General features: G+C 39.0%; 1 protein-coding gene across 2 annotated transcripts in view; it reads right to left on the bottom strand.

Moving 5' to 3' along the window:
- Window positions 1-13,012, bottom strand: part of WDR47 (WD repeat domain 47) — a 117,720-nt gene that overhangs the window by 28,296 nt on the left and 76,412 nt on the right. For both annotated transcript variants that reach the window (XM_089688692.1, XM_089688693.1), the window contains 3 exons: window positions 4,493-4,619; window positions 3,867-4,045; window positions 3,106-3,363 (listed from right to left, as the gene is read on the bottom strand). In XM_089688692.1, the coding sequence (XP_089544818.1) occupies window positions 3,106-3,363; window positions 3,867-4,045; window positions 4,493-4,619 (564 nt within the window). The remainder of the gene's footprint in view (window positions 1-3,105; window positions 3,364-3,866; window positions 4,046-4,492; window positions 4,620-13,012) is intronic.

The raw sequence follows: 13,012 nt of genomic DNA, 5'->3' as shown, positions 1-13,012 counted from the left end.
GGAATAGGAGGACACACTTATCTACCCATTCACTCTGTATCCAATCCTGCAGGCCCTTGCACTACATTGTTGATGGTATATCTAAAGTAGCTTGTGCAATCAGATTGTAAGGTGTATGGTGAATTTTACAGAAACCAGAACACAATTCTCCTGTTTTCAATACTACAGTTCTATCCACATAGGCTGTTATCTGATCTCTCAGCACACACTGCCAAAATGAAGGATCTCTGCAAGATGAAAATCGATGTCTGTGTATTAAGTAAGAACAATGATACCTGATTGATTGCATTTCATTTAATAGTTGTGCACCTGGAAGTGGGTGGTAGGTATAATGGTAAATGATGCAGGGTGTGTGCTAATGAGGTCAGCTGGTCAATTCCTTCCTGTGTCATGACCTAAAGTCTCTGCAGGAAGTAAGGCAGAAGTAATGGAAAAGCTTTTTTCATACAGCCATCTGGACAGTGTGATAAAGGTATTGTAGAAAGAGATGGAAAGCTTTTGAATTTCTGCAAAAGAAGTACATTAATGCTATATTGGTACATAGGAGAGCTGGAATTTAGAAAAAGAAAAAAAAAAGTAGGTGAACTTATCCTTTAAAAAGAGTGCTGTCAAAGCACCCAGTGTCCTTCACCTCTTCAGGTAAATGGCCCACCACTTGCCTACTGGACACTTTTACCCCCTTCCTGCCCAGGCCAATTTTCACCTTTCAGTGCTGCTGCACTTTAAATGACAATTGCGTAGTCATGCAACCCTGTACCCATATGAAATTTTTAGCATTTTTTTTCCGCACACAAATAGAGATTTCTTTTGGCGGTATTTTATTTAATAAATAATCCTTCTACACACATTTAGGCCAAAATGTATTTTACTACAGGTCTTTGGTGAAAATAACCAAAATCAGTGTTTATTATTTAGTTGGTAGGAAAGTTTTAGAGTCCACAAACTATGGTAAATATCTAAATTGATAACTCCTGATGTACTGACGGCTGATCTCATTTCTTGAGGCCCAAAAACACCAAGACAGTACAAATACCCCCAAAATGAATGCTTTTTTGAAAGGAGACAGTCTGAGATATTTTGTAAGGGGTAGGGCAAGTTTTTTTTAAGTTTTTTTTTTATCATAATTTTGTGGCTATTGAAAAAAAACGTACACATATATATATATTTTTTTTTTAACATACTGTCACCAATGCAGTACAGCATCATCATATAACTGGTGCGGCAGTGATGGTGACAGTATGTAATAATAAAAAAAAAATATATATATATATAGTTTGGTTTTTTTTTAAATTAATTTTTAAAAAAATTTGATTTTTTTTCTACTACTGTGACCAGAGCAATACAATGTTACCATAGTAACATTGTACTACACTGGACAGGCGATCAGGATTTTTTTTTTTGCTTATACCAACTAATTTAATTGAATTAGTTTAATTCAGTAAAAATGCTTGCTTATACCATTCAGCAGTTTTTGTTGTGATCAGCTGTGATTGGCCATAGCTGATCACATGCTACAGATGGGTAGTGACTGGCCTAGTCTGTACATGTAATCACTGTGACCAATCACAGCTCGCAGCACAGTTAAAAGGAATGAATGGCATGAAAGAAAGCCATAGTTTACAACTGTGATGAGATCTGCTGTGATTAGTCAAAGCGATCACATGACACTGGCAGCGGGACGGTGTACTGATCTGCCATCGGCCATGTCCCGTGGACACAGCCAGTGACAGATCGTTCCTGCTCAGCCATTATATTACAATAAGCCAGAAGGAAAGGAGCTACAAGGTATCACACAATGTTTGATACCAAGCTTCCAATCTTGTTGGAGCACTATGCAATCTTTAACAGTCAACAATGGGTTAATGAATCCACCCTCTTATCAATGGGCTTGCAAGGCTCTCACAGTTCCAGACCATTTGCCAACATGTCAAAAAACAAAAAGGAAGGCTTCATAGTGTAAAACAATTATTATTTATTAATAAAAACCATCATAAGTACACTCACATTGCCATGTGTTGTGCCCAAAACATATTGCACTTGATGATGGACATAAAGGACTTTGTTTTTGTTTATTTGGATTTAGAAATATGTGAATATTTTGTTGATACATTTTATATAGTATTATTTCAACATTTTTTTTCTTATTTTAGGTACAGTGGCTAAGTGGTTAGCACTTCCCCCTGTCATCGCTTTGAATCCCAACCAAGGCACTACCTACCTGGAGTTTGCATGTTCTCTCTGTGCCTGCGTGGGTTTCCTACCACACCCCAAAGACATGCTGGTAGGTTAACTGCCTCCTGTCTATATTGGCCGCAGTAAGTGTATGTATGCATGCGAGTTAGGAACCTGAGATTGTAAGCCCCTCGAGGGTAGGGAGTGATGTGATGGAGCTATACAAGTACCTGTAATAATAATAATAGTTTAATCACTTGTTATTTTGAGCGTGGTCATACACATATTTGTTTCTCTGCACACTCTACCGTGAGTATAGTGACTGCAGCTGGATAATTATTTATTATATCTTTGGCGCGGCGCTTTTCACATTTATGCTTTTAAAAACTTGCCATTCATTTTAACAAAAATCTTGTACATGTACTTTATGTATGTTATTTACCTGTAAAATTGCCCCCTTTGTAGACATTCAAAATACCAGAGACTCCCCTCTGGGCACTGCCATCTTGGATAGAATGTCAGCAGCCCTAGCAGATTCAGAGGGGTCACTAAAATGACATGCTATAGTATTCTCCTTCACTCCTTACCTGGCAACTACATAAAAGGTTATGTAGGAGGTGAGGGGGAAAAGCTGGGTAAGCACACTTCCAGAAAAGGAGAGGACTATGACATGCAAGGAGAAAGGAGACTGTGCTGTGAAACTGGCTCTTCCTGAAACAGACGCATATTTTAGGAAGTTTAAAGGCACACTGCAAATGAATAAAATTAATTTATGGAAAGAAAAGAACTACAAGTAAGTATTTAAAATACTTGAATTTTTTTGTGCATTTTCAATTTTTTAGATTGGCGATACTATTTTAAAATGAAAAGAATTACTTTCTACAGTTGTGTACATGAGTTCAAATCTGGAAACAGATTCATTATTTCACTGACCCAGCAGTTCCATACACAGGTGATTCCTCTGGGAATGGGATGTGGTTAGTGGCACCTCGCTTACGAGGAGTACTGGTGCTGATACTCTGTCCATCAGGTTGTGGATTTCTAAGCAATGAAGTCGATACTGGAGGTGTGTGTCCATTGGTGGCTGAAGAGCTGTCTTCTCTGGGACCGTTGTGCTGTCTATTCTTTGGCTGAATGTCCTCACTTAGAGGTTCCATCCCCACATTCAACTCCCCTAACTTCTTGATTGATCTTAAAAGGAATACAAAAAAGACAAAATTATTTCATGGTCTAGGGCATGCACAAATTTTCTAAAAATCTGAGGGTTCTGAAAAAATATTATATGCCACACTATGTATTCAGTTCTACTTTGGAATGGTATAAAACAAACATGTCTTGTATGAAACAAGATTATGGTGTTGTACAGACATTTTAAATTCATGTACTACAAACAAAGCCTTTAAGTTATACCACCTAACAGTATAGCTAAAAACTGTATGTAGTTATGCCCAAACACAGCTCTCTGCCTGCTAAAACATGGTGACTGCACCCAATTTGAATCCTGCATTACCGTATAATATTAATCTAGACAAAACTTCACAGAAACAGGCTAGCAGATTGAAATGGTTTTTGTACGTTTTTATCTTATAATGAATACATGCTCAAATGCAGGAACAAATGTCTAAGAACCTATAGAATGAAAAGCATGCCTTTTCTAAATATTTGTGTTTGGAGCATCTTTATCATATAATTACCTATTAAGAAATTGCTCTGTGAGATTCTGTGGATGCTCTACCTCTTCTGCTTGGTTCACTCCCCCTTCAAAAAGCATTTGCTGGTAGAGCTGTCTTTGTTGCTCCTTTTGCTCCAGGTGCTGCTGGTAACGTAATTTCTGCCGGTAATATTCTTCAAACTGGTCTGTGGAATCCCGAAGCTAAAACACATACAAAAATAAAACTGTCTGAACAATGTTTCTGGCTTGTTCTTTGTAAATTTTGAACACACAAGTCCTGTAATCTCAAAAATACATTTAGACAAATGAGCCTCATCTCAGGAATAAGAAGTATCACCCAAATGATGAACAAGCTGAGGTCAGATCCAGTTATTTTGTTTCTAGGATCTTGGCAGGATGCTTGCTATTAGTACATGAACTACAACCTCAGGAAGAGGTGAGAATGCAAAAAAAAAAAAAACCCCATGAGAAAGCAAGGTAAAAGCATAAGGGAAGCTTACTGGAGAGCAGACAATCAAGTATAATACTTGGGGAAGATATGGTGGGGAAGTTGAAAATATTACTAGTAAAACGGTCTCAAGTAAAATATAACTGGATACTTCATTCACCATCTCTAAGACCTTAGACTACTAAAAACTAGGAAAATACCTCATTCCTGTCTGACTTCTTCGGATCCTCAAGGACATCAGCACTCTGATGATCTTTTTCAGAACTTGGGTTTTGGCACAAAGTTTCACTGCTGTTCAGAGCCTCTTTCTCCTGTGGGGTGTCACTCCTATAGTACAGGAAAAAAAAAAAAAAACACAAAGAAAACACCCTTAGCAGTTCGTTACCTTTTCTTTTATTTTTATATGGGTGCTCAACTTTGCTCTGTCTCTAATTAAGCCTGGGTTCACACTGATGTGGTGTGAAATTTGCACCAGTTTCTGTGTGATTTTGGCATTGCATCATAATTGCATCCTGTTCACATGAACCATTGTGGGTGTGTATTTTAAGTTAACAACACCCCGAAATCAGTTCGCAAAACACGGTGCGATGCGCAGAATCGGATTGCATGGGTATGAACACACATGCGATCCGATTCTAGTGCAGAGCAAAAAAAAGGGTCCTGCACCTTTTTGGTGCGAATGTGATGCGATTTGAGCCACACACAATGTATGGCTCAAATCGCACCGCATAGAATTCGCATGTGATTTGCACAGGAATGCGGTGTGGTTCCAGTGCAAATCACATGTGATACGTTGCACCGCAAAAGTGTAAACCCAGGCTAAAAGCCGAACCCCAACTGATAACATAGGAACACCAACACATTATTCCTAGGACCGTAGGTGGGTCCCCAAGCCCCAGGTTACCGAGCTATGTCATTTATTGAAAAAAAAAAAAACCATCTGTAGCAGCATGTAGGGAGTAAAGATTGAAGTCTCAATATAGGTGACAAGAAACTGCTATCAGCATAGTAATGACGCACAGTTATTTTGCATTAATGATCTGTCAAAATTGCCTGTACCAAAACAGAAAATAAAAGATCATTTGCTTTGCTTATTACGTGAACATTTTGAGTTATTTCCATAACCTAGTACCAGCAACAGTGGAATATTAACATTTACACAATTATTCATTCAAGGAAATCTGTCCATTTCAGCATTTTTTGTGTGGGTGTTCTCAATTCTCTGGACGTTTAGTGACATCACTGCTATGCTAATTTATATCTTATGCTGACTAGAACCAACAGTCCTGTGCTGATAAGGGCCAAGTACTACTACCTGAAGATCAGTGTTCTGGCTCCAAGTCTGTGAGATGCTTTACCATCAAGTAAACAAGTCACTCAATTTATAGACTTGCCATTACCAAAAAAGGTTATCCTATTATCAGTGGATTATAAAAGTCAATAGGGCTTGTTCCCACCTGTTAAATGCAGATCTATGTAAGTGCACAAAGAAAACAATTCGTACCACAATGCTGGTGTTATGTGTGTTTTTTTTTTCTGTGCAGAAAAATGCATCATGTAATTACAAGATAAAAGGAAGAAATCACTGTGGGAAGATAAGAGGGGTTAGGCTTCAAGGCAACTTCGACTTTGTACTTTGTTTATTTTTTAACAGGTTAAGTCCATCAACTCAGATACTATGGCAGCAACAATGAAAGTAAACTTGTGAGGGAGAGTAACAAGGGGAATGAGTGAGATGCAAGTGGTCTTTGAATAAAAAAAAAAATACTAAGGCTATGATTTTACCCTTGATGGTACTCAGGCCAAACATTTTGATCCAGACTGGAAAAACAGGATTTGCTCCATTTATTATTTATTGGGATGACATTTCCTTGCCTTGCATCAAGGGAAATATGCTTTTCAAGTGCAATGGTAGAATTCACCATCCAATTCCAAGCTTTCAAGAGCTTAGGGATAGCCAAGTCAGGTAGCCTCCTATACTTCAGGGCCTGGGCCAGGATGCTAAAGCAAGCCCGAGAAGCAGGGTGGTAAACTGGTCCTTGGGACAGAAAATCCAGATGAATGGAGAGGGCCCATGGAACAGGAGTCTAATTAAGCTACGTTCGGCTGTGACCAGTTTGGATAAATGAGGATTACTGGAATGCCCACTGTCTGAATCATGCAGAAAAAGTGAGGAAGGAGTTTCAGAAAAGAGCAAGTTGAACTGAATCAACCAAGTCCACCAGTGTATCCACTACAAAGGGTAGAGGATCTATGGACCTGGATACAAACTTGCTCAGTTTGCGGTTCAAACTGGAGGCCAAAATGTTCACGGCTGGCATTACCCACCTAAAACAGAGGTCTTGAAACACCCTGGGCTGAGACCAGAAATTGACAGCTGAGGAATTCCAGCTGCCAATTTTCCACATCTGAGTCATGCACAGCAGACAGGGCTGCAAGACTTTTTTTTTTCTTCCTGATGGTTGATATAAACCATTACCATAATCCAACAAAATCCAGGGTGGGTGACCTTGTGGTCAAGAGGTCCGGCATTGAAGGAATAGCCAAATCACCCTAGGTTTTAGAATACTGCTTGCACGAGACAGTGTCCAGGATTCCTCCTCAGCCCAGCAAGTTGGTATCCAACATGAAAATCTTCCAGACCAGTAGGAGGAAAGATTTTCCTGACACTCGAACAGAAAAAAAAATGAAGCATGATGGGAGTGGTTGGGTTATATCCTTACAGCTTTGTTTGTCAGTGTCCTGTCTCCCGAAGGCAGCAGTATAACCTAATTACTCATCCTGTCTTTTTTAAAGTAGAAGTCTGGTCAAAAGCTAGCTAGGCTTAAAGGAGAAGTTCATCTTTCGTAACATGTTACACCCATTTTCAGGGTGTAACATGTTACCTTCAGACCAGCCCCAGTTCCCCCCCAATCCCCACTTTGACAGCTAGCGGGGGATTTTCTCCCCCCTCTCTAGCTTTCAAATTTAAAAAAAAACAAAAAAAACGTGGTTTATCTTCAGATACGCCACTTTTTCTCTACCATATCACCCTCATTGACCCTTGGGAAGCCCACTCCCTTTGAACGTTTATGTATACAGGGCCCACATCAAAGGGGTATCATCTCTAATACATATAGACTCCTTATGGACGCCTCCCCCCTTATCGAATGACACTCATCATTACATGCACAAGTGGTCCCAGTTTTTACAATGTGACATTGATCTGACACTGTGGGGAAAAAAAAAAAATGGGAAAAAACGCACCTTGATCCTTTGTTTGCATGGTTTATAAGGAAAATACATACAAAATTATGATGTTGTGGTACAAAACGCCTGAAGTACTCCCTGCCTGTAACCCAAATGCTTCTGTCTGCTGGCGCTGTGGGAAGGACTTTGGCTCTCTCTACCATATTTGTTGGGCATGTGGGTCCATTACTCCTTTTTGGGAAGAGGTTTTGTCCTTATTACAATTGCTATTGCACGCCTCTCTCCCTTTCGAGCCTCTATACTTTTTATTGAGCCTGCCATTTCCGGGCCTCTCCAAATCGTCCATGAAACTCTCCGCGCATGTTCTGACTGCGGCCAGAAGGAGCATTCCTATGTGTTGGCTATCCTCCATTCCTCCTTCGATGTTGACTTTGTTTAAAATTATTGCTGATGTAAGACAGATGGAATATTTGACCGCTTAACATGCTTGTTCGATTGCGGTGTTTGAGGCAGTATGGAACCTATGGGATGTCTTTATTTTTTTCTCAACCTGCCCAAAATGTACGAATTTAACTGCTTCTCCACTGTTTTTTTTTGTGACGACATATGTTTTGTATCCTTGCAGATTTCTACCATTGATGTGCTTCTTTCTCTTGTTTCTCTTTCAAATGTGATGTATGTATATACATGTGAAAATCAATAAAAAAAAAAAAAAAAAACCCTGTGGCCATGCGGAGTTCCGCCCACAAGACCGTGTCACGCAGTCACAGTCATCTGTGAATGAGAGACTAAAGTCCCAACCGCCTTAGCAACTGTCAGCTTGTAGTCCTCTATGAACCCACCACGGCGCTGTGAAGTGCTGTGGTAGTTCATTCATTCTTCCTGTCAGAATATCTGCTTGACCGTACAGACCATACATCCCGTACGGCAAGCAGATATTCTGACGGGTCTTCAGGAAAGCTGCATGGCATCAGCGATTTACTGATCGCTAGTGAAATGCTTTCCAGGCTTCTGCAGACAAAAATAATAAATGCACATTTTTTTTACCTGCAAAAAAATTTTACATTTATTATTTTTGTCTAAAAGGTGAACTTATCCTTTAAAGTGATATTAAAGGTTATTTTTTTAAAAAATAAACAAACATGTTATACTTACCTGCCCTAAGCAATGGTTTTGCACACAGTGGCCTTGATCCACCTCTTCTCAGGTCCCCCGGCGGTACTCCTGGCTACCCCCCCCCAACCCCCCCGCTGAGTGCCCCCATAGGAAGCCGCTTCCCATGGGGAAACATGTGCGGACTCGCTCCTGAGCCAGGCTGCTTGCGTTTATTCAGACACACAGCTCACTTCGGCCCTGCCCCATGCTCGCTTTAAATCTACTCCCAATCCAATTCTAAGCCTATTTCAATCACCCTGTTAAGAAAAGATGTATATACTAACCTAGTCTAGGGGCACTTTGGTCCGGTCACATGATTGCACGGGTGTCAGCATAGAGGAGACACATGTACAGTGAGGAATAGAAGTATTTGAACACCCTGCGATTTTGCAAGTTCTCCCACTTAGAAATCATGGAGGGGTCTGAAATTCACATTGTAGGTGTATTCCCACTCTGAGAGACAGAATTAAAAAAAAAAATTCAGGAAATCACATTGTATGATTTTAAAAGAATTTATTTGTCTTGTACTGCTGAACATAAGTATTTGAACACCTAAGAAACAGCAAGAATTCTGGCTCTCAAAGACCTGTTACTGTGCCTTTAAAAAGTCCACCTCTACTCCACTCATTAATCTAACTTAGTAGCACCTGTCTGAGCTCTTTAAAGACACCTGTCCACCCCACAGTCAGTCAGATGCCAACTACTACCATGGGCAAGACTAAAGAGCTGTCAAAAGACACCAGAGACAAAACTGTGGACCTCCACAAGGCTGGAAAGGGCTACGGGGCAATTGCCAAGCAGCTTGGTGAAAATAGATCAACTGTTGGAGCAATTGTTAGAAAATGGAAGAGGCTAAAGACGACTGTCAGTCTCTCTCAGACTGCGCTCCATGCAAGATCTCACCTTGTGGGGAATCACTGATCATAAGAAAGGTGAAGAATCAGCCCAGAACTACAAGGGAGGAGCTGGTCAATGATATGAAGAGAGCTGGGACCACAGTTTCAAAGGTCACTGTCAGTAGAACACTACGCCGTCATGGTTTCAAATCATGCATTGAACGGAAGGTTCCCCTGCTCAAGTCATCACATGTCCAGGCCCGTCTGAAGTTTGCCAATGACCATGATGAGACCATAGTTGAACTTTTTGGTCTAAACTTCACTCGTCATGTTTGGAGGAAAAAGTAGGATGAGTTGCATCCCAAGAACACCATCCCTACTGTGAAGCATGGGGGTGGTAACATCATGCTTTGGGGTGCTTTTCTGCGAAGGGGACAGTACAACTGCACTGTATGAAGGAGAGGATGAATGGGGCCATTTATTGTGAGATTTTGAGCAACAACCTCCTTCCCTCAGTCAGAGCATTAAAGATGGGTCGTGGCTGGGTCTTCCAACATGACAACGACCCGAAGCACACAGCCAGGATAACCAAGGAGTGGCTCCGTAAGAAGCATATCAAGGTTCTGGAGTGGCCTAGCCAGTCCCCAGACCTAAATCCAATAGAACATCTTTGGAGGGAGCTGAAACTCCGTGTTGCTCAGCGACAGCCCCGAAACCTGACAGATCTAGAGGAGATCTGTGTGGAGGAATGGGCCAAAATCCCTGTTGCAGTGTGTGCAAACCAGGGTGGATAAAAATCAATGATTTAAAAAAAAAAAAAAAAAAAAAAAAAAAAAAAAATCGGATTTTTTTAATTTAAATCGGATTTATTTGATTTAAATCGGATTTATTAAAATTTAAATCGGATTTGTTTTTATTTAAATCAGATTTTTTTAAATAAAATGCTTTTTGAGGAAAATATATTACCATCCAAAGGTTATTCCATCATGAAATAAAGATTAGTTTTTTAATTATGTAGAATAAGGCTGTATATGTTTAATTGTTTTGGTAAATAAATTCCATGAATCCATTCACAATGTCATGCTCTTCCAGAGGTTTTTGTAAGATTATTGGGCAGTTTCTCTGCCTACAAGTTATTATCACAGATGCTTGGTGTACTTTTCAGTTCTCAAAACTGAATTTGACTCAGCGGAGATCACATGCCTCTTCTTCATAGCAAAAATGTTATAACATGAACAGAGTTAAGAAAAAGACCTTAATCCTAACTTCTACAAACCTATGAATACAGAATCAACCCCTTCAGTGCTAAGTTTCAAGAAGTTCAGTGAATAGAATAGAAACAAAATTTTTCTGATTGTTTGGAGTGGAATAGATCTGCACAAGAAGAAACTAAGTGTGAGGAGGAAGGGGCTGACAGTCTAAGTTTCTTAAAATATATATATTTTGTTTTGCCAAATTAGTTAACAAACATGGATGTTTGTTTAAGCAAATAACATATGCTGGAATGTTATTGTTTCAGTTGAATAAATCTATTTAAATTGTTATTATTAAGGTAATGATTATTTTTCTCCTTCCTAAGTACAACAGAAAAGTTGTCCAAATATGAATGATTAACCTATTAAACTGGGAATAAAAAAAACTAATATGAAAAGTTATTCTAAAAATCTTCATCTATTTGCATATTAAAGTTATATCAGCAAGAATTAGTCTATGTAGAAAACTAGGATTTAAATCAAGCCTTACCGACTAGTGATTTAAATTGTGATTTAAATCAAATCCACCCTGGTGCAAACCTGGTCAAGAACTACAGGAAACGTTTGACTTCTGTAATTGCAAACAAAGGCTTCTGTACCAAATATTAACACTGATTTTCTTAGGTGTTCAAATACTTATGTTCAGCAGTGCAAGACAAAAATTCTTTAAAAATCATACAATGTGATTTCCTGAATTGTTTTTTTTTTTTAATTCTGTCTCTCAGAGTGGGAATTTCAGACCCCTCCATGATTTCTAAGTGGGAGAACTTGCAAAATCGCAGGATGTTCAAATACTTCTGTTCCTCACTGTATGTAAAAGACAAGAGAAAGGAAAACAGCACCACTGACTAAGTGTAATAGTTTATTAGCTGTCATAAAAACAAAGATTATGCATTCACAGTGTGTGATCCAAAAAGTGGCAAGTAATGTAAAGCCATTAGATGGCAGCCTTTCCCCAGCCCAGGCACTTCCTCATGTAGATAGCTTCCTGCCAGGAACCAGAAGGGTCACTGTGGACGGCATGGAGATCGTTATGATGGAAGCAGGGCACCAAATGGCATGAGGATGTCAGAGAGGTTATGGCAACATGTTTTGGGCCATTCCTACCCCTTTCTCAAGCCTGCCTAACACTTACAGACATCAGAATAAATAGGTAAAATGGCACCCAGATTCTATTTATTCTACATGATGCTTTTTAAACACACTGAGTGCATATGGTCTTTGATTTTATGAGAGCTAATAAACTTTCACACTTACGTGATGCTGTTACTTTCAGTTAGAGTGTGCAATGTTATTGTGTATTATGTATACTGTGCATATATTGCATTTTAGCATGGTCTAGTCAGCAAACACATGACCTGTTTTGCACTTTATTGTGGATTTTACTTTTAACCTATATTCATACCCATACTGAGCACTTTCCACTTTCAGTTAGAGTGTGTAATGTTATTGTGTATTATGTTTACTGTGCATATATTTTATTTTGGCACGATCTAGTCAGCAAACGCATGACCTGTTTTGCACTTTCAGCACTTGGCACTTATATATTTTTTTTGGGGGATCATTTAGCATTAATTATCAATACCTTTCAATACAGTGTGGTCACTTTATATGTATTTTTATATCATTGCACCTACTTATTTAGTTTTTCATGTGAAGCGCTTCACCAATATTTGTTTTTTTATGTCATACATCCTGTGGTATTGGGAATAGGTGGTAGCAGCTTGCATATATTTGTTGTGTTTGTTCATACCAGTGGAGCGCAGGGGGATTATATATTTTTATACATTGACAAGACTGCTGCTAGTTGTGAGGCAGTGGCATAGTGTCGTCAGCATGCAACTATTACTGCATGTGCTATTACTGGCAGCATCAAAGAATCTTTCCAACAGATTCACAAAACATGGTTTAAGAAAACTGTATGCAGGCATAATGCTAAATATACTGAACAAATAGATCTAAGATTGACTTGCATTTTGCAATAGTAAGCACAGATTAAAGAAAAACTGCTCATTTTCCTTTGTACCAATTAGTGGTCACAGAGCATAAAACCTACAGTGCCTTGAAAAAGTATTCATACCCCTTGAAATTTTCCACATTTTGTCATAGTACAACCAAAAAACTAAATGTATTTTATTGGGATTTTATGTGATAGACCAACACAAATTGGCACGATTGTGAAGTGGAAGGAAAATGATAAATGGTTTTCAAAATATTTTACAAATAAATATCTGCATAAATGCAATTTAAGAATTACACTTATTTCAGGGATCAAGGAGTTAAATTC

Source organism: Staurois parvus, unplaced genomic scaffold (genome assembly GCF_062004578.1).
Source record: "Staurois parvus isolate SC_StPar_1 unplaced genomic scaffold, SC_StPar_1.0 ptg000450l, whole genome shotgun sequence".
In the NCBI taxonomy this organism is placed as follows: Eukaryota; Metazoa; Chordata; class Amphibia; order Anura; family Ranidae; genus Staurois; species Staurois parvus.
The sequence above is the reverse complement of the archived record's forward strand: the minus strand, read 5'-3'. Positions and strand labels throughout refer to the sequence as shown.